This window comes from Chrysemys picta, chromosome 3 (assembly GCF_011386835.1).
Source record: "Chrysemys picta bellii isolate R12L10 chromosome 3, ASM1138683v2, whole genome shotgun sequence".
Lineage (NCBI taxonomy): Eukaryota > Metazoa > Chordata > Testudines > Emydidae > Chrysemys > Chrysemys picta.
The window spans coordinates 156,620,332-156,642,182 of NC_088793.1; the positions used below are offsets into that span (position 1 = coordinate 156,620,332).

Sequence of the window (21,851 nt, forward strand, 5' to 3'; positions counted from 1 at the left end):
CACCCTTTTTTTTCCTTGGTTCGCCGCTCCGGCCACCCTGTAGGGCGCGGAGGAGGGGAGCACCCTGCTTGCTCCGTCTGCCCCAGCCAGTGCCAGGTCTGCAGCAAGCCTGGCAGCCCGCATCATTCCCTCCCTGTCGACCTTCAATTCACCTGCAGGCGGGAGCGGCGCAGAGCCCTCCCAGCAGGCAGTGTGGTGGGAGGGGCCAAGTGGCGAGCACCCCAGCTGAAGGAAGCCCTGGCTGCCCCCCTTCTCTCTCTCTCCCCCTCCCCCCCCGTTAGCCGGGGCACGTCTGCAGCGCAGGGAGTCCCGCTAGCCAGAGTGCAGCTGCCGCCCGCCCAGGGGGAGGCAGCTGCGAGCCGCCAAGTAAGTGGAACCAAAATTTTGCACCCTGGGTTTTTTGGGGTTTTTTTGTTTCGCCGCTCTGGCCACCCTGCACGTTTTGTGGGTTTTTTTTTTGCTTGGGGCGGCAAAAAAGCCAGAGCCGGCCCTGGTGGCGGTGCTTACTTGGGGGGGGGATAGGGGAGAGGAGGCTCCCTGGCTCTCACCGGCATGTCCCTGCAGCTCCTAAGCGGAGTGGCTGGGGGGGAGGGGGCTCAGCATGCTGCCCATGCCCACAGGCCCCACCCCCGCAGCTCTCATTGGCTGTGGTTCCTGGCCAATGTGAGCTGAGGGGGCGGCGCTTGTGGTAGGAGTAATGCAACGAGCCACCCTGGCCGCCCCTTCCCCTAGGGGCTACAGGGACATGCCAGTCCGAGCCAGGTAGGGAGCCTGCCAGCCTTGCCAATCCTCTCCCCCTCACATGCCCCCCAAGCCCCTGCAGAGCCCCCGGCCCAAGTTTTAGTTAGGGGTATAGTAGAAGTCATGGACAGCTAACAAAAATTCACACCCCATGACCTGTCCATGACTTTTACTAAAAATACCCATGACTAAAACATAGCCTTAATTATAACTGCATCCACCCTAGGGGGGTTCCCCTGACAACTATATCCATTTAGAAAGCAATACATTTACATCCATTTCTAAACGGATATCGTTAAATTGGTACCAAAACAAAAACAAACAAAAAAACCAACTGTGTGACGACTAGCCCTTAGGTATAAGAGCCTGCTGTTCTAAGCATACTTAGAATAGATATTGCAGCATGAAAATCATTTTGGGTGAGATTCTGATACCCTTCTGACTCGCATTCAGTCATATCTCACTGTTCAGACAGTCCCATTAGTTTCAATAGAACTACTCCGAGAGCAGGGGGCTCCCAATGTGAGTAGGACTGAGAGAATCTGACTCTTACTGTGTATGGCAATATGCCATTTAAAAGCAAGTTTTCAAGACTCATTTGCCTTACTTTCCTCCTCTTCCAGCTCCTCTAATAAGGAAGTGGTTGGATGGGCTGGAGCCGGACTCCTGGCCTCAGCGATTTCGGACTCCACGTACGCAGGATTGTCATGGATGTCTCTCACGTCTTCAGCTGGGTTCCCCCAACAAAGACACCAAACCACGCACCAAAGAAGAGACAAAATGAAGGTATCTACATTAACAACGTGTTTTGAGAAACATGAAGTAAGCAGCCCCTATGAAGGGGCTTCTCCATACCAAACCAAGGATGAGTGGGTGAAGTCTCAATGTACAAGCTGTAGTGTTCAGTGGGACTGGATTAAATACAGATTCTCTACGGCTGTGTCAAGAGTGCATGCCCCTACCGTATTATCAGAAATAGTAAAGACGCCATCATACCCAGGGGCCCCTTTGGCAATTCATTAGGAATTCGAGGGCTGCACTAAGCTTGCACAGACACATGCCTCTCTTGTCTTTAATGTGATGGTGCCCAATCCAGCATGCACTGAAGTCAACAAAAATCTTTCCAGCACGTCACCCAGACTGATCCAGCAATGAAGTTGATGGAATCTATAATCTTCACAGGCTAGTCAAGGTCTGTTACACTTTTCATATAGTATCTTTTTTAAAAAAAATAAATAAATAACCTGCCTTGCTGAAGTAAAATGGCTTGAACATGTTCCTCTGTATGCGATATAATAGGAATGTTTAGAGATCCCACCCCCCCAATTACTGTTAAACATGTTGTTGCAAATGCAAGAAAGCAGACTACAATATTGGTATTACCTGTCACCAGATAGTTTGCTTCTAGTCCACACAAAAGCAGGATTGCTGCTCTACACTTAGTACATTGCATAGGCACCAACTTTCCCCGGCGCCGGTGGGCGTTCACACCCCACCCCACCCCTGGCCCCACCCCGACTCCACCCTTCCCCACCCCCTCCATTCCAACCCCTTCCCCAAAGTCCCTGCTCCAACTCCACCCCCCCGCCCCTATTGGACCCCTTCCCCAAATCCCCGCCTCAGCCCCAAGCGCACAGTGTTCCTCCTCCCTCTCCCCCACCCCGCCATGCCAAACAGCTGTTTCGCGGCGCAAGCACTGGGAGCTAGGGGGAAAAAAAGTGGGCACGTGGTGCGCTCAGGGGAGGGGGAGGAGGCGGAGGCAAGCTGGGCGGGGAGCTGACGGTGGGTGCTGAGCACCCACCAATTTTTCCCTGTGGGTGCTCCAGCCCCGGAGCACCCATGGAGTCGGTGCTTACGGTACACTGACCAATCTAGTTTAGCTTGGTTTATTCTGAATACAAGTGTTCCTAGTTATCAAGCCTTTTTGTTTTGTTTCCTTTCTTACAAAAATTAAACACTCTGTTTAAGAGCTACTAATGGCTTCTGAAGTGCAGCAGAAGCAGCTATTTTTATTGATTAAATGGGAAAACCATTTATAGTAAAACCCACTCATGCCCCAAGATACTACATGACACGTCAGCTTTAGCTCATTCATTTAAGATGTGCAGTTTTGCTTTAAATCTACAATCTAAAGCAAACTAATTATCCAACCCCAATTATGTGAAAAATCCAGAAGTGCCCCAAGCATTTAGATAATTGGGGTTTTACTAACTGCACTTAAAGACATATTAGAAAATGCTTTTATAAAAAGTAATGAAGCCTTAACACCAGACCTCCCTACAGCACTCTGCTAATCTTTATTGACAAGCCAGGTGAGGATTTGAGAGAGAGAAAACAAATCAGTGAGGTTTTACTACAGTCCTGTCTAGCATGCAATAGAAGCAAACTGCAACACACACACAAGTTTAATTTAAAAAACTTACTGCACCACAGATTTTGAATTTGAAAACCAAAGACTAACTACAGTACATAGTTCTCCGTTAAGAGCAAAACTGACCTGAATCCCATGTCTGCTGAGTAAGGCCCCTTGATGCTGCATCTTGCTTTGCCATTCCTACTGTCCACACCATAGCAGCTGTAGGGAAAGGAAATAACATGTCTAGAAAATTGTAGGTCACTGACTGTTCAGAGAAGCTAGACAATATTTGAGTGGTTCTAGTTTCCATCCTGAATTTTACACAGCAGGCAAAGAAACCAAACCATCACCCTGGGGAAATGCACTCAAAACCCACATCTTGGTTGGCATATTCCCATTCCCTAGTAATTTACTTGGTAAGATAGGAGGGGATGGAGGCAGCATATTACATGTGTCAGTACTCAGACCCCAAGTTATTGCATGCAAGGAAACCATTTTGTTTTCTATGGCTCTCAGAAAACTATGGCCACAGATACTCATCTCCTTCACTTGTGGCCACTTGATCTGCTAAAGGAAAGAGGTGGCCCAGGAAATAGTGCCACTAAGGGCAGGGATAGTGGTAGGTTTTATGTAACATTCTTGGTAACAAGAGAATGCTGCAACCCACTTACCTAAGGTGTTGAGGGATTTTTCTGTTTATTTCTGTTTGGCCACCCCTTCCCTCTTGTTTTTCTGTAAGGGGGATGTTGGAAGCCTCCTGGGAGGTAAGTGGGAATATCCAAGGGCAGCCAGAGGATGGTTTGGGGTTTACTTTTGAGATGGCTCCCTAAAATAAGGAAGGCAGGGACCCTTTTGAGATCAGAAAAAAGGCAGAAATTTACTTGAGATGTACACTAGGGCTTTGGTTTCTTTATGGTTTATGAGTGCGCAAAGGCAGATATAAAGACTGCGATTTCATTTGAGGCTTAGATGCGGCAAGGAAGCCTCCACGGACTGCAGTCTTACAACAGAAACACGGATGTCAGGCTAAATAAACTTTTTGTTGAGTTACTGTTTTCGGTGTTTTTTCCCCTTCTCCAACAGAAGAAGTTCTTGATTTATTAGCTGTGCTGAGAGTCAGACTTTATCCAGACCTTTCCCCCTGCCTCTCTCCCTCCCACAGCATAACAGAAGCCTTGCTAAAAAAAAGCACAACATCCCAGAGGAGTCCTTTCCAATAACTCCATGGCAGTAGGATGAACCAGGAAAAGACTTCATTAAAGAGCAGCTATATTAGCCTATGTCAATTTCCACCTGCCAGACGGAGCATCCTGTATCTAAAGAGAGGTTCATCATGTATTCAGTGCCATCAGATAACTTCTGCAGCAATGTTACTGTGGTACCAGCCATAGCATCACTGCTCTCATAATAAGCCCCCTATCTTAGGGATTTATTATCATAAGTATTTCACTTCCTTTTTAGGGTGGAACCTGGTAAGAGGTTTGTCAGCCCAGGAAACCTGGGTAGGCTAATAAGAGATCATCAAAATCCCCACACCTTCCTATATGGGTTTAATGTCTTAGTTAAGGTGTGAGACCATTAAATAACACAGGTCCTAAGCCCTTCGAAGTAATTGTGCCTTTTCTGAAGAATATATTTTTAAAATGGGGGGGGGGGAGGGGGAGGAAAGCAGGAGAAAATGCTGACCCAATAAAAAGTTACCCTCCGCTTCCCTATGCAAGTGGGCAACAACCAACAACAAAAAAAAGTTACACTGCACCTGCAATTCTCCCCCTGGAGGGAGGATGAGAAAGAACCAGCCATGTGACAGATGTTTGACACGTTGCTTAATGCACTACTGAAAGGTGCTCAAATACCAGTGTGATAATGGCAGAGATGTACCCATACAGGATAGAAAAAGCAGAGAGGCTGACTGTAGGAATGCTACAGAGTAATTCTGATGTCAGGACTGTTGCACACAGGTTTCTTTGGCGTGGGTGTGGTCATATCAGTGCAACATCTGGGGCATGCAGGCCAAATTTCTCTAAGGCATTGGACATGACAAAGAAGAAAGTAGCTGGGAGACTACTGTAACAGCGATTGCCCTGTACTAGCTAATAAAATAAGACTATACCCTTAAAGATGTCAGTTCAGAGTTGTATGCGGGGATCAACACAAGCATAAATGGGTTTCCTTTGTATCCAGTGGTCTCACCTGCTAAAATATTAGTACAAATCAGATGATTTAAGTTTCTCTCTAGGACTTCTGATTCTGTGAAGGAGACATTGGTTCTCATGCATACCACCTTTTAAGACATAAAAGGTATCATAAGTGGGACTGGTAGCACCACCTATTATAAAGGTGGTCTGACATCTCCCCTAAGTCCCTACTTTCAGTTGCTTATAAATGTTACAGCTTGAGCTGAGTTTTCCACACTGGACACATGTCTATGGTTGAATTTTTTTTTTTTTGGAAAGTATCAACCAAAAGACTGTAGCTGTTTGCCAGACAAGGCTAGGAAAAAATGTTATTCGCTCATATGAAGAAAAAATCTGGTGACCTTTTCTGTGAGAAGTTCTAGTACCACCATGCTTTGGAGCATGAACTTGAAATTTAGTAGAAGGTGGCCTGTGTGTTAAGGAGGTGCCTTTTGCTCTTCAAGTGAACATCTGCCCAATTTTGGCCAAGTTTTAAGCTTTTGAAAAAATCTTGGCTTGCACATGCTCAGTGAAGACTTTACAATTTAGCAGCTAAAATCTCTGAATATTGCGTGCACAATGGGCATGCTCCAGCACCTTACAGCATAACCCTTTCGTACACATACATCATCATCGTCTTTAATTGCATAATCACTTTTTACCTATTGGACCCCTGCTTCATTCAGAGCACAAGATTGATGTGCACTAAGGATTAATCAAGGTTGTATAGTGAAAGAGCCTATTGTCTGAAGGACCCCTGCTTCATTTGTTGCAGAGTTAGAAGGCATGTGGAGAACGAGGCAGGGGATTGCAGGAAGAGAAAGGACAGTCTCACGATTCAGGCAGCTGAATGCTGCCCTGGAGAATTGGATTCTATCCCTGCCTTTGCCACACAGTGCCTGCGGCATGCTGGGAAAGTCACTTAAAACCAAGTGACCACCTGTGAAAAGCTAAACGGTGTATTCCTCATCTTCTGCATGCCCAACTTGAGACCCTACAGTCTGATTTGCAGAAGTGTTGAGTCCTCACAACTGCAACTGAAGTCAATGGGATGTGTGCTTTGAACATACGATGTGCTATATAATGCGAAGTACACGGGTAACCTTTATTTTGACATTTCCTAAATAGGAGTGCTTGACTTTGCAGCCTTAATGTTCTTCTAACATAGCTTGTGCTTAATACCACAATAGGCTGATTCATATCTTGAAAGATGTTGCCTATAACCCACACAACACACATGCCAAAGTGATAAAAAAACTGGTAAATCAGCATTTAAACAACTCGATTTCTAAGGGTACGACTAGGACTAGGGTTTGTGGCCATATTGTAGTTTTAGTTAGTTGACCACCAGTTAACTTGAATTAGCCAATACCTTTATCAATGCTAGTTTAGACGACAAACCCTCTGGTAGTTTTGAGAGCAAGTAGTTAAGGAAAATGCTGCTCGTTGGTAAAGTGTGGCTATAAGCTTGGAATTGATAGAAATCCAGTAAGAACATCAGCATTCAAATCTAGATTACTTGATTACTCACAAGAATATATTAATGCAGGAAATATAGGTTCATTTCTCTCCTGTGCCGTTTCTACCAGCATTCTCAATGGCCCTCTGGGACACAGCACAGCGATCAGATCTGTGAAGAGAAAAGGGTCAGATTCTCGGATCTCAAGCCACATGTTCTGTACATTTCAAATCTAATGGGCAATTCTTTTCCTATCTCCCTTCGAAATGGCATCTAAAGATATTTTATGCACAATAGTTATGATGTAAAGTTGGTCAGATTACCATAACACCATCTCATAATTAGTCTCTGCTTGAAGATCCCCTTTGCTGAAATACAGTCTCCCAGTTCAGTGTTATAATGTTAGCCAGCATGCTGAAAAATCTTATAAGTGCCCTCAAACAGGCCTTCATTTCCTTAAAATGAGACTATAATGTACTTGAGGTGTACAGGGTCTGGTTACACATAGAATTTTTTATTCATGTTTCAAGATCCATTGGTTCAAGACCCTTATTATTTTGTCTTCTATATAGTTCATGTCATTTGTACATTTCATTACTGCGAGCCAGCTTATCCCCTTCAATGCTCCAAACCATTTAGAATGTCACCTGGGATAAGTTCCCCCCAGTTCCGCAGGAAGACAGACTTTTTTACTTAATGCCAAAAATCTGGTATTTCCCCAATAGCGAACCAATGAGTTTTGCATTACTGCCAGGTTACTCCTGGTAAAGCCCACTGTCCACACCAAGGGGTTCCATAAATTCAGTCATTCCTCCTGCATTGGTTCTGCATGTTAGTTAAAGACAGACATTATAACAGTCCCATCCAACCCTTACCATAAATGGAAATGGCTCCTAGAATGACCCACGCTGACCATTCGGGTAGATATTTAATGAAAACCAATGCCATCAGCGCACTGATCATAATGAGATAGGCCTGCTGGAGGTGCAAGGGACCCTTCCAGTGGATACAAATCATCCCAACTGCTCCAAAATTCCAGATGACAAAGAACAAGGTGAGGTAATCCATAGCCACGTTGTAGGTCTTCAGCACTTCGCTGCAGAATGAAACCAAAGGTGATTTAGCTAAGCAATATGCAGCTGACAGGCAGGACACCTTCATGGCACTAGTCGAATAGGCAGACCTCAGGCCTGACTAAGATAAAGCAAGTCAGGTCCTGAATTTAAAAAATTCCACTTGCCCAAGAGGAGGACTGCGAGAGATCTGTAAGATGAGCCTCCCCATTCCCAGCCTCAGACTCCTCAGCTGTGCCATAGCTGGCCACTCTCAAACTGAAGGCCATGCTGTCGAATGTGGGCTGATGGGTGCAGCAATCACACGGCCCAGCTGGAAGCAGTAGCAGTTCCACAAACTTGTTGCTCTCTCACCCGAAGCAGAAGGTGCCATCATTGCTTCCCATCACTAATTGCCCACTTGCCTTGCAGTCAATGGCTGCTTCCAGTTCGCTATAGTGTTACGGCAGTAGGGTGGACACTACATAGCACACAAGTATTGCATTGCCTTACACTTTGGGATAGATAACGAGAGACACCAACGATCGGATTGCTCACTCAGGTGAGCAAAATTTCCAGACAGAGCTGAAAATAAGAGAGCAGCAGTGTGGACAGCATTTAGTAGAGATGGCAAACGAGAAATGTCCTGCCCAAGGTACAAATTTTCAAGACAAAATAAATATATCATTAGCAAGCTAGATGCGAGGTGTGACCCAGCACTGAAGTTAAGGGGAAAGAAAGATTTGCAGAGATGTGGCGAGAGTGTAAAATAAGGCACACTGTCAAATCAGAGTATCCCCCGCTTCCCCCACCATCAGAAAAAACTCTCTCGGGCCCAGCTCTCAGGTGCCACTGCTGCACCAACAGCCCATTTTGAGAGCTCACTATTCAAGTGGCAAACTTCAGCGATAACACCCCCTCCAAACAGGGAGCCTTCTCTTGCAAATTAGCAAGTAAACCATTTTTAAAAAGCAAAGATAAGGCAACCATAGTTTTTATGATCCACTGCGGTTTAGTTTGCTTGACAATATTTTGTCAACATGCGAGCTGATGGACCATAGCATGTTTTGTAAAGACAATGAAGTGTGAGCAACAGGCAGCCTCACTACAAACTACTCTTCAGTCTTTGCTGTTGACTAATTTGTACCAAGAAAAACAAGTTTTACTGTCTACTGCAAACACAAGGGTTTAATGAATTACTTAATTACTACAGTACAAGCGGAATGTTGGCACTTACCCTAGATAGATGTAGGTGAAAAGGAACAGCAGCATCAGTGATGAAAGAATCAGCCAACCGTGGATAAACTGTTCAATGGAAAGACAAGAGAGTAGCTGACATGACTGGACAGCTTTTTCTTCATGGTGTAGTGTTGTGTGCACCAGTGTTGTCAGGGACCCACAAGTTGCCAGCCTTTGACAGTCTTCCTCTCTTTCCTTCAATACCCAATGCACTCCATAGGGAAAGGAGAGGGATCCCCCTGGACTATCCAGTTACCTCAGCCTCTCTCTATTCTTATCTTTCTTTCCAAGCTCTTTGAGCATGCTACCGGCACCCTGCTGCTTTGGCTTCCTCGCCACCAATTCCCTTTTGGATCCACTGCAGTCTGACCTCCAACTTCTCCACAACACTGAAACTTCCCTCGTTCAACAAAAACAACGAGGAGTCCTAGAGGCAGCTTAGAGACTAACAAATTTATTTGGGCATAAGCTTTTGTGGGCTATAACTCACTTCATCAGATGCATGGAGTGAAAAATACAGTAGGTTCCATGGTTCAGATCACCAATGACTGGCTCCTCAAAGCCAGAGGAGGGCTCCTATTATTTGCAGTTATCCTGATAAGTTTATCTTCTGCTTTCACAGCTGATTACTTCCTCCTTGGGCTTTCACAACTGTGCTCAGATTGTCCTTCCGCCTCCACACCTGACCTCTTAGTATGTTCCCCTCCTCTCCCATAGCCTGTTGATGTCCCCACAGGGTTCTGTTGATCGTTCTTTCTTTCTCCCTCTCAATCTCTCTCCCTCCCACTCCCACCCCCACCCCCACCCATAAATGAAATCTAACATCTCTTCCTGGGCAGCCTGCTGCCACTTTACACAGCAGAACAAGAACTGAATTTGCTTTTTCCCCTCTAAATACTCTCCTCTTCCTCCCCCCACCCCACCCACCACAGACAACTCCAAACCAATCCTCACAGCCAGGAACTATCCACTTCCTCAGAAAGCTGGCCTCACACTCTTGAAAAAGAGGAAACTGATGGGACAGTGCAGCTATATCAAGACATCTTCATTTGCTAATATCAGTCAGGACAGAGTTTAAACTCTGAAACCTCTTCACTCAAAGATATAGGATTCAAGCCAAAATGGAGACTATAGTACAAAGCCACAGACCTTTAACTTATAGGAGAGGATAGCTGATGGGGGTAGAAAAATCCACAAGTTTTATTAAATAAACTCAGATTAACCTGGAGCCTAGACAGAGCACTTATACAGCTCTGTTACATGTGAAATGTACTTTCTCAAGTACTTAAAAAATTCCAGAGACTGACCATACTTCAAAACCAACTGCAAGAAATGGAGACAAAAAAAAAATGCAGTCTCCGTTCAGTGCAGAACTTTGACTAAAACTCAAACAGCTGTTGCATAGTCACACAGGGTGTTACACAAGAGTGGAGGAGATGGGGCATGCTGGTTTTGGTTTTACTCTCTACCAAACAAATCTAGCTATGAGCTCCCAACAGTCAAAAAATAAAACCAGCATCAGTTTAGTTATCTGTGAATGCCCACTGGCTGTGAAGAAAGATGATAATAAAGTCCATACCTGCTGGTAATAGCTACTCTAAAAGGAGATTCCCATTATGTGTAAAGTCTAGGAGAACTACTAATGCAATACCTATATGTCTCTCACCAACACACAAGCCCTCTCAAAACTAGTTTGGGATGCTTTCGCTGATTACTATATGACTTATATTTTGTCCAGCATAAATACCTTACCTTGTAACAACGATATTTATACAGCACAACTAGGAACACGGTCATCACGATGATAACACTGATCATTATGATGGTATTCAGCACGGAGTTCAGGAGACGCTGGCCCACTGAAGGTGTATCTTCACTGAAAGGAGTGTAGATCCTGCAGAGCAAAGAGACGTAACGTCGCAGATAGGTACATACTATGCTATTATACCGCCACCAAAATAAACTGTGTCCTCCAACGTCTGTGTGCGACTCCCATGATCACTGGAAACCCAGCCCTAATCCCCAGAGTGTGCTTAGAGAGCACCCACAGCAGAGAACCCTATGGATCACTAAGGGAAGGGACCATCAACTTCAGCATCTTTTAAATAAAGACTTTTCATTCTTTCTGCATACGGAGGACTCTCCAGACCACTAGTCATTTTTGTTGCTTGTCTCTGGACCCTTCTGTTTCTGCTGTACATTGTGTGTGATAAGGTTAAGATTGCACCATTGATTTCTAGAGTCTCTTGTTTCTCCACACATCCTAACATTGTTTACTTCAGCTATATTCCAGGGAAGTGCTAGTCCCCTTTTAATCCCATTATGAAACATCCTCCAGTCATAGGCGCCGACTCCGTAGGTGCTCCGGGGTTGGAGCACCCACGGGAAAAAATTGGTGGGTGCTCTGCACCCACCAGCAGCTCCCCAACCCATCCCCATGTCCCAGCTCGCTTCTGCTTCACCTCCTCCCCTGAGTGCACCACCGCGTCCTGCTTCTCCCCCCTCCCTCCTAGCACTTGCGCCGCGAAACAACTGTTTTGCGCGGCAAGCGCTGGGGGGAGGAGGAACGCGGCGCGCTCGGGGAAGAGGTGGGGCCAGGGCGGGGATTCGGGGAGGGGTCCAATAGGGGCAGGGAGTGGGCAGAGTCGAGGCAGGGGGCACAAGCACCCAGCCGCACCAAGGAAAATTGGCGCCTGTGCCTCCAGTCCCGTGTTACAGCCCCAAGAATGTCCTCAGTCTCGGTCCTGGTCAAGAGGGCTGGATGGAACTTTCTCTGTGCCTATTAACATGAGTCTTTAGAAGCCACAGAGATCACTCAGCAGTGAGAGACACTTTTCCATCCATCCATCCAAGTGTGCTATGTCCCATTTGCTGCCAGCTGGTGCAAAAAAAAGGGAATCCAACTGGAGTTCCTATAATGTGGTGGGAAGCAACCTCACCACAACTTCTGAGACAGCCAGACTAAAATCAGTTTAAGTCCTATCCAAGTGACTATCCTAAAATCAGTGCCCTTTTCCCACATTGGTTTGTAACTGGTACATTAGGATCCATTCCTGTCAAATGAACTTAGTATATTTAGCCCAGTTCAAAAGAATAAAGTCTTTGCCTGTTTACAGATTTAGTTTTTAACTGAGTGGGTAAAGGTTCTCATCCCAGTGTGGAAGGCCTCTGGGTATACACATCTCTATGTATATGGACACAGAATGTGTTTGTAATGCATGAGATATCACACACACACACACACACACATCCCCCCCCCCCACACACACACCTTTTAGGAACCTACTTACAACTGCCCATTTTTCTCTGTGTAGAAGCGCACTGACTTTATGGTGGCAACGACAACAATCATACACAGCGTGACAGGCACAAAGAGCATGATCACATGCTTTGCTCCATATTTCAGGGTCAGTTCCTCCTCTTTATTGTCCACAGCAATGTCTCTTACTGGAAGTCCTGAGTCAGAATTACCGCTGTCAGCATCACTAGGGCTACAACTGCCACCAGTATGTCTCTTCTGTAAAGAGAGGTTAAAGTATGCATAAGACCCTCTTTATTTTCCATGCAAAGCATTCACTCATTAGATTTCCTGGTGACACACAGTCACACCCTATAGAATAGCAGAAAGCTCTAACTACGTGGAAGTGAACATGGAAGCCCCATGACTAGCGATGCAAACATCACCTGTGTCAGACATGCTATGAACTGGAAAATAAAAAAATAAAAATTAAGTCTAAAGCATAAACATCTGCAGACATTTAAAAATGGGGAGGGGGCAGTGCACACAATTGGAATTGAAGATAATTCCAGCTGAAGGGTCTGATGCCCAGCCATTTGAATCTGTTCTCTCAGCAATCCTGTCCTTGCATTAAATGGTTGCTTCACTATTACTTGCATAAGATCCTATTTAACATCTGTTTTGTTTGCCCAGTACTGAGGAAGCTCTGGAGAAGAGCTCAGGCAGCTAGTTTTGCCCTTTAATTAAACAAAAAGGAAGCTTAGAGAGAACATCCCTCAGGAAAGTCACGGGTATCAGATCATGCTTAAAACTCATAGCTCTAGCAACTGGGAGGGGAGGGGCATGAAGAGACCGGGAAAGAAAAGACTACTGCTGTTATTTAAGAAATACACAAACTGCAGTACCTCTGAAACGAGGCATGGCCAACCCTGAGATACACTGGAAGGCACTAAGTGATCTATTCAGCAGAGCAGCAATGGCATCATACCACATTTCCTCTCTTTCTAGACGCAGTGCAGACCTACCCTGTAAGTCTGCGTTTCTGCTGCTTCTGGTGCTTGCAGGCCATCCTGGTAGGAGGCTGCAGGAGGGCTCTCCACGGATATCAGTGATGTTCTCTCATTGCAGGCTTCCTCTTCACTGTCTGAGCTGTTCATGAACGTGATCATCATCAGTCTCTCATACAGTGCCTAGAAGCAAACCCAACAAGAGGTGAGAGATAAAACGTTAAAGCCATGATACAAACTAAAAGCCACAGACATCAAGTTGGAAATCTAAGCAAGAAGTGCAATTGTAATGGGGATATCCTGGCAGGGATTGTGACTACATAGTTTAGTACAACATGATAAACTCGCACATTGAAAAATGCATCATGCTCTAGATGAAATTAGATAGTGGTTTGAGTTTTTTTTCTGTTTCGTCTTTTAAGCTGTTGGGCAGGGGAAGTGAAATTCAGGGCTGGATTAGTAGCCAATTGAGAGTCAAGTCCTCTTTTTAGCCACAGCGTGCATAGCTGCTTCAGCTGTTCTCTCCTCCTCACCACGGTGCCTTGACTTTGAGACCGAAGAAAGACCTCTAAGGGTTAGACAGCAGTTCATTTTCCATGGCCCAATCAAAGCTTCACCTCTGTCAAGTGCCAGTCATGAGCGGTCATTTGTCTGCTTGAAAGGAGACTGTGTCCAATGCCCACAGGATAGATCAATAAGAAGCAGCCAGACATAGGTAAATTTTTGGTCACTAAGAGCCTGGGCTACATTTAAGCCAATCTGTTGAAATGTAAGTGCAGTAAAACGCTGTGTTATCTGGCCCTGTACCAACCAGAAAGCTCTATAAACTGGCATTGCTAATCTTCATAGAAAGTTCAGTTTATAGTCTGGTTGGCGCAGGGCTGGCAGGCTCCCTACCTGGCTGCGTGGCTCCCTGGAAGCGGCGACCTGTCTCAGCGTCTCCCAGCTGGAGGTGTGGCAGGTGGCTCTGTGCACTGCCTCCACCCACAGGCACTGCCCCCGCAGCTCCCACTGGCTGCAGTTCCCAGCCAACCGGAGCTGCGGAGCCAGTGTGCAGGGCAGGGTCAGCGCGCAGAGTCGCCCGCCATACCTACACCTAGCAGCAGCAGCAGGGACAGGTCGCCACTTCCAGGGAGCTGCCTGAGATGAGTGCCACCCGGATCCAGCACTCCAAAACCCCTCCTGTACCCCAATCCCCTACCCTGAGCTCCCCCCCCCCCGCACCCAAACTCCCTCTCAGAGCCCACACACCCCAATCCTCTTAGTTAACTGGAATTTTTTACTTACTAGCACTCCTCCATTCCCCCAACATGCATGATAAAAAAAATCTTTTACTGTATCTAACAGCCTTATGAATTTCCTAGGGAAGTATTCCCCTCCCACACTAAGCATGTAAGAAAACTAGTTTCTTGGAAGAGGAGCCCTCTCTCACTGTAAGTTAATACAGCTGGGACAATGTTGGTTGTTTCATAGAGAAAGAGCAAAACATTTGGAAGGGCAACAACTTGGAGTTTAACAGCACAAATCTCATTGTTTTGGCCGAATTCCATACGCTGCTACTCAGAAATAGCAAAGTGACATGGAGAAGAGTCAAGAGGAACAACTCTTTATTTTATCCACTGGAGAGACTAGGTGCACTGCTATTGCATGCCCGCATTAGCCAAGGATGTCAACCCTAAGAATGCACCTACTTCACCCCTCACATCCCCATCAAAGAGGCTTTTAGACTCCATCAGGTTCAGGACGGCTCTCTCCCAGGAGGTCCTGCTGTTTGGACCATGAGTGTGAGAGTCAGGACTTGTTCTGTGACTGGCCAAGTCACTGAACTTCTCTGTACTTCCACTTCAGGTTTAAAAGAGAGATTCCCTATGACATTTATAGAGCATTTAATCCAAGGATCTTGACAAAGGAGCCCAACATGGCCCAAGAGGCAGATACTGTCTCCCTTTTAAACCTGAAGTGGAAGTACAGAGAAGATTTTCTTTCTGAAATTATCTCCCAAGTGAGATACTCTTTCCAGAAGAGTCTCCCCTACCTTCCCTTCAAAGCCTGAAGTATCAGTGTAATTCCTGCATTATCGATAAAAGCAATACAGTTCAGAGGTGGAAGAGATGGTAGAAGCACTCAGTCTTGGGCTACCTGCTTCACAATAATGTTATGTTCTTGCTCAGTAGAATAAAACCTAATGACCCAAGCTCTCAAGAGCATACTCTCACTTTTGTAAAAAGAAGAACAGGAGTACTTGTGGCACCTTAGAGACTAACAAATTTATTAGAGCATAAGCTTTCGTGGACTACAGCCCACCACGAAAGCTTATGCTCTAATAAATTTGTTAGTCTCTAAGGTGCCACAAGTACTCCTGTTCTTCTTTTTGCGGATACAGACTAACACGGCTGTTACTCTGAAACTTCTCACTTTTGTGCCTGCCCATCTTGCATGTGCAAGTCACTTGCTGATGCGTGCTTATCAGACAATTGTGAGAGAGTGCATATGCACTCACATTTCTTGAAAATTTACACCCAAGCTTCTAGAAACTAGGCAAGTTATGAAATAAATGAAGTGGAGTCTTTAAAGGCAAAGTCAGGCTTGTGTTGTGTAAGCAGCCATCCAGACACTCCATACTTCTGAATCAGTGAAGGGAGAACAGGCTAGGTAACACATGCCACCAGATCATAATAAATACTTAGCCCTCTGACCACTGTAGCTGAGATGGCACCACACAGCTTCTGTATATGCCAGAGAACCAAGGGAAGAGTAAGAGGCCAGTCTCAAGCAGTTTGGATCCAAATTTAGGTTTTACATAGCGTAAGTATTGTCAGGAATGTCCCCCCCCACACACACACACACACGTGAAAGCCAGTTATTTGGGTGTGAGCCTTCCTCTGCAGTTTCTACAACCTGAACAACACAATGTGATGCTACTGCACAGGACCCAGAAAGGGACACCAAATAGCCTGTTTTCACTAGCGAAGTTGTGCCAAGTGCAGAAGATAAACAAATAGCAGAAGTAACATTTACATTCTCAAAATGTATTCCACTTTCACTAACCTTATGGGTTGGCAGTTTCAGTAATCTTAGGGATAGCAATACAACACAGAAGGACATTTTGTATTTTAAATCAGGTTTTAAAAAAAGCTCGACAGCATCTCTTTGAAAGGGGATTAAAAGAAACCATGGAGAAATGCAGAGATGTGACAGAGTAATTCTATCCCAATCATGCTAATAAGGTCAGACCAAGCCATATAGTTCTACCAATCCCCCCTTCCCTTGTTCATTACGTTTTGTGTTAATAGTATGTTTGTTTAAAGTCTCCGACATCACAATATAGTATTACAGTGCCTGGTCTAGATCCCTACTAGCAATTGACCCTTCAATGGTCACTACTCTCAGAGATGATCAATTCCATTCAAAGCCAGAATGGTCCCCATTTCCTTTCTGCATCATCTTCCTTATGTGAATGTACCCCTTGAGGTTGGTAAATAGTTCCCAAATGGGGACAAATAAGGACATTCACACCCCTTTTCCACAGACTTTGGCAGTCAGCTTCTCCAACACCGCTATTTCTTTTAACAGATTCTAAAAAGCTGTGCTCTGGACCATCAAATTTCAGGTCTAGCCACTCAAGCACAGTCTGCTACAAAACATCTCATTTGTTTAAGTGAGCGCTCCTTCAGAGCAGTAAGACTTTAGGATCCAACCTGATCTCTCTCTCTCTCTCTCTCTCATATTTGTTGAGCATGGTCAGCGTGCTTAGGTCTATGCAAAGCAGAGGAAGACAAGGCCCCTGGCTCAAGGAGCTCACACTTCAAACAGAAATACAACACGATGGAGACACAAAGCACCAGCTGACCAGGAAAAGGATGTCAAATTAGTACAGTTTGTTTCTACGCCACTTTGACTGGTGGATTAGTGCTGACAGGCCTCATGGAAGCAGTGGACTATAAGGAGGTATATATGAACCAAGAGTGGATTCCTGGCTCCCAAGGACGGCGAAGGAATTCCACTCGACAGGAAGCAAAGAAAGTTTCTTCCATAGAGTCAGAGATATTTGTCCATTTTACCAAATGGAAGTTGTGTGTAGACAATGAGTTTTCCTAGGCTGGGGCTGGGAGAAGGAAAGACACTTCAGGAAAGGAAATCAGTAAAGAAAGCAGGAAAGGTTGAGACAAACAAACACACTTCCTTTATGGCGCTAGTGATAGCAGCTTTCAAAAAAAAAAATGTAACAAACAAATGCAGGTTAAGTCTGCATTTTCATATTGTTCAAACAACTCTTGAATATGAGCCTCTGAATAAAGTGAATAAGGAAGGGCAACACCAGTTTTAAATATGATCCTAATAGTTACCAAAATAAATAAATAAATCACATCGTTTTCTACTTTTCTTCTGTGGAGCCAGGAGTTGTTACAATTCTCTCAATTTATATAAAAAATTGAGAACAGAGTCAAGAGGCTGATCCTGCAGACTTGTATGTATGACAAAAGTGAAATGGAATGATGACCCTATAGTACTAAATAATTGCTATTAGTAAGTGACAGAGATGGGGATTGAACCAGTAGTCCTGGCTCTAACTCTCCTATCTATTTCACACAGTGGATCAAGCGGAGTATCGCTCCACTGACTTCAACAGAGCTGAGGATTTGACCCACTGTGTCATTATCCCACTGCAACAGGTACCGTTTTCCTTGTAGGCTTATTCCACAAGACCACATGTTAAAGCTCCCTTGTATTGCACAAGAGTAAGTACTGTATCCATTGGAAATGAAATACAAGATCAAGATCAGATAGATAGAGCACAGAATTGCTGGTCTACACTGGCAGGAGATTTATTAATTGACTTGAAAGTTCTGAAACCTACTTATACAGTTCTCTTTGGTGGTAATTAGGTGAGGAGGCCTATTTTTTCTAGCTATGCTTAGCTCAAGGGGAAAAAAAAAAAAAAAAAAAAACCACACTCTGAAGCAACAAACAGATTTTCCTTAAAGTTTAGGTCACAAGGGTCACTGCTGTTGGTAAATACACCAAACAGGGAGGAGTTTGTTTTCCCGGTTATTTTCTAAAAACTAATACAGAGGTGATGTTACTCTTACAAACTCCACGCACAAAAATAAGCCTCACCTATGCAAGTCACCAAAATGACATGAGGTTCACAGTAAATTGTGTAGATATTCAAAGCATGATACTGAGTGATGCCTGGGCCCCTCTTCAGCAGGGCCTGATTATATCCATGTCCTCCGCTGGGCTCCCTGGGGTTGGTTCCTTCTTGATTAGGAGATACTACTACTTGTCCTGACTCCCAACCACCACCCACTTATGGCACTAAAATGAGATATCAATCATAGTAAATTGAGAGCTTTTCCCGCCAACATGCTACCATCGCTTGTTGGGGGGTGGTTTAATTATGTTGATGGGAGAGCTCTCTCCCGTCGGCATAGAGCAACTACACGAGCGATCTTACAGCGGCACAGCTGCATCGGTAGAGCTGTAAGCTCTCATGTAGACATGGCCTTAATGTTGATGTTTAAATCACCACCACTAGGCATCCGAGTTCACCTCGGGCAGTTCACACCTCTCAGAGTTATTGTTACAGGCACAGTGGACTGGCACAGACATCCCTGCTTCAGTTACACTGTTACAGTTGTTTCTGAGCCCTAATAAGAGATGATAAATACTGTAGGTGTACTGCTATGTAAACCATATGCCAACAGCAACAGTCAGCTATCTCTGAGATGAATGGTGGCAACCAACCAGCATATTTCTAAAGAGCCAGGAGAGGTGAAATCTTGGTTCTAAATTGGTCTACTAGGAAATTCTGTAAAGATTTTTAAACATCCAAGCAGAGCAGACCACACTTAATTTTAGTGACTCAGCCAAAGGTGCCCCACCCTAACCTTCCCATTAAATCATACACAGTACAGAATTCATCTGCCTTGGAATTAAGAAGTCAGCTCTAGGGGAGGAATGTTGGTCTTGTGGTGAAAGCACTAGAGTGGCACTCAAATTCTGGGATCAGTTCAAAGCTCTGCCACAGAGCTTCCAAGATGATTTCAGGTAAGACACTTCATGTCTATAAGCCTCTGCTCCCTATTTGTAAAACTGGGACAACAATGCTTCATTTCTCTCACCCTCTGTCTTGTCTCTTTAGACTGTAAACTCTTCAGGCATCCAGCCAACCATGCAGTAAGACTATCCCTGATGTGGTACAATGGACTCCAATAACTTTTAGGGTCCCAAGGTGTAATAAAAATATTTTGCCATCATCATCCATCCATGGATTTGGCTCTGTGGTTCCAAGGAATCTAAACATTTCAGTCTTGTTGCTTTGACCAAACATGCTTCCCTTCAGGCGAAAAGTCTGACAGTTTTGCTGCGACAGATAGGATATGAATTCAAATATTGATAAGATGAATGATGTAAGCACGAGTTAGAGCAGATTTTCCCCATCCTCCTCTTACCTCCCTCTGTACATTTTTAAGAGGGCAAAATCCCTGTCTCTGATCCACAGAGCAAACTCTGCCAGCTGTGGCAGTCCACTCTCCCTACATGTCTGGAAATTCCAGTGTGAGAGCAGAATGTAAGAGTAGAGATCATGTAAGTGAAAAAAGTCCACCCTCAAGTAGGGATGCATATGGATATCTACAATAGTTCCCTGAAAGTTACTGCAATTACCACTTACAGAAAATGGGGATGTTGCCAGGTAAAACTGTCACTAGGCATGATGGGAAACCTTCAGGCCTTCCCCTTCTGGAAGGTATACCCAAGTTCAGGCTCTCAATTAAACATGTCTCAGCCATGCAATAACTCCTTAGCTATAGCTATGAGCTAGCTTTCTTTTTGCAAAGATTGCTGGATTTCTAATGCCAAGGACGTCTCACTTGTCTTCATCTTAGTGTGATCCACAGCAACATTTTCAAAGCCGGAAGTTTATACAACATTCATATACAGCTTGGTCACCACAGCCAGTAACAGAGTCTGTCACACAAAACTGTCACTACATCATGTTACCGGATTGCAAATGGGCGGGCTGCTAGTAAGCGTATCGGGTGTTGATTTACACTATGAAACATTCTGAGAACCATGTGCCAGAGAATTTTTCTAGGCCATTCATTTGAGGATCACTAACATTCATTCCAAACAATACCAAGTGGTAATAGTGATAAATATTTGAAGGAGGAATAATAATCGTGTATCTTATCCACAAGAATGTATCTTGGGCTCATCTCTACAACTACGGGCAAGTTACCTATGGTTAAGTCATAGTACTAAGAATATCAGAGGGGTAGCCATGTTAGTCTGTATCCACAAAAACGAGGAGTCCGGTGGCACCTTAAAGACTAAGATTTATTTGGGCATAAGCTTTCATGGGTAAAAAACCCACTTCTTCAGATGCCTGGAGTGAAAAGTTACAGATGTAAGCATAAATATACTGACACATGAAGAGAAGGGAGTTACCTTACAATGGGAGAACCAGTGTTGACAGGGCCAATTCAATCGGGGGGGGGGGGGGGGAAGAGGGATGTGGTCCACTCCCAATAATTGATTACGAGGTGTCAATACCAAGAGAGGAAAAATTGCTTTGTAGTGAGCCAGCCACTTCCAGTCCCTATTCAAACCTAAATTAATGGTGTTAAATTTGCAAATGAATTGTAGCTCTACAGTTTCTTTTTTTTACCCACGAAAGCTTATGCCCAAATAAATCTGTTAGTTTTTAAGGTGCCACCGGACTCCTCATTGTTTTAGTACTAAGGATCAGGACCTGGGTTTTAATTCATTGCTCCGCCTCAGTCTTACCCTAGGACAGGGATCAGCAACCTTTGGCTCATCCCTCGGCCCGTGCCGCTTTCCATAACTCCCATTGGCCTGGGACAGCGAACCGTGGCCAGTGGGAGCTGCGATCGGCCGAACCTGCGGACGCGGCAAGTAAACAAACCAGCCTGGCCCACCAGGCCCACATGCCAAAGGTTGCCGATCCCTGCCATGGGACCTAGCAGCCAGCCACTCAATATATTCATATCTTGTTTTCCTTATTTAGAAAATATAGACAAATGCTCACCTTTCTTACGGGGAGATGTGAGGCTAGATATCCATGGAGTGCTTGGAGCTCCTCAGACAAACAGTGCTTAAAAAAAAAAAAAGTTCATGAAAAAGGGACTATTCAGAAAGGAGCAATGTTAACATCAGTTCATTCTGAAAGAACTAGTATTTAGCTCCAGGGTTTTCAAAAAAATTCCTCTAAAACAATTTGTCCATAGCTGTCCTGCAGTCTTCTCAAGCCAAACACCATAACACAAGATTAGGGCATCAGCAACAGAAAATAAAACTAACACCACTGTGAAACTGACTGGTTTAGTTTAGTTCATTGGTTGTTTCAGACCTGAACTAACAGTATAAAGAGTAAGATTTTTAAAGTTGTTATGGCCTTAACCAAAGGTATCTTTAGAAAACAGAAGTAAGGGCCTGTCAATACTGCTTTTAACAGCAAATATGCACAGGGGTTAAGCGCATGTGTGCTGGAACAATTTTTATAGTGGGGGTATTGAGAGCCATTGAACAAAACTGTAAACGCTGTATATCATGGAAAC

At 44.7% G+C, this 21,851-nt stretch overlaps 1 protein-coding gene across 1 annotated transcript in view; it reads right to left on the bottom strand.

Annotated features, from left to right (window-relative positions):
- PSEN2 (presenilin 2) overlaps positions 1–21,851 on the bottom strand; it is a 29,382-nt gene that overhangs the window by 6,641 nt on the left and 890 nt on the right. The window contains exons 2-10 of the mRNA XM_005289560.5: positions 21,323–21,388; positions 13,288–13,452; positions 12,315–12,541; positions 10,777–10,918; positions 9,023–9,090; positions 7,609–7,829; positions 6,806–6,904; positions 3,239–3,316; positions 1,349–1,471 (exon numbers count right to left, since the gene is read on the bottom strand). Coding sequence (XP_005289617.2) covers positions 1,349–1,471; positions 3,239–3,316; positions 6,806–6,904; positions 7,609–7,829; positions 9,023–9,090; positions 10,777–10,918; positions 12,315–12,541; positions 13,288–13,452; positions 21,323–21,388 — 1,189 coding nt within the window. The remainder of the gene's footprint in view (positions 1–1,348; positions 1,472–3,238; positions 3,317–6,805; positions 6,905–7,608; positions 7,830–9,022; positions 9,091–10,776; positions 10,919–12,314; positions 12,542–13,287; positions 13,453–21,322; positions 21,389–21,851) is intronic.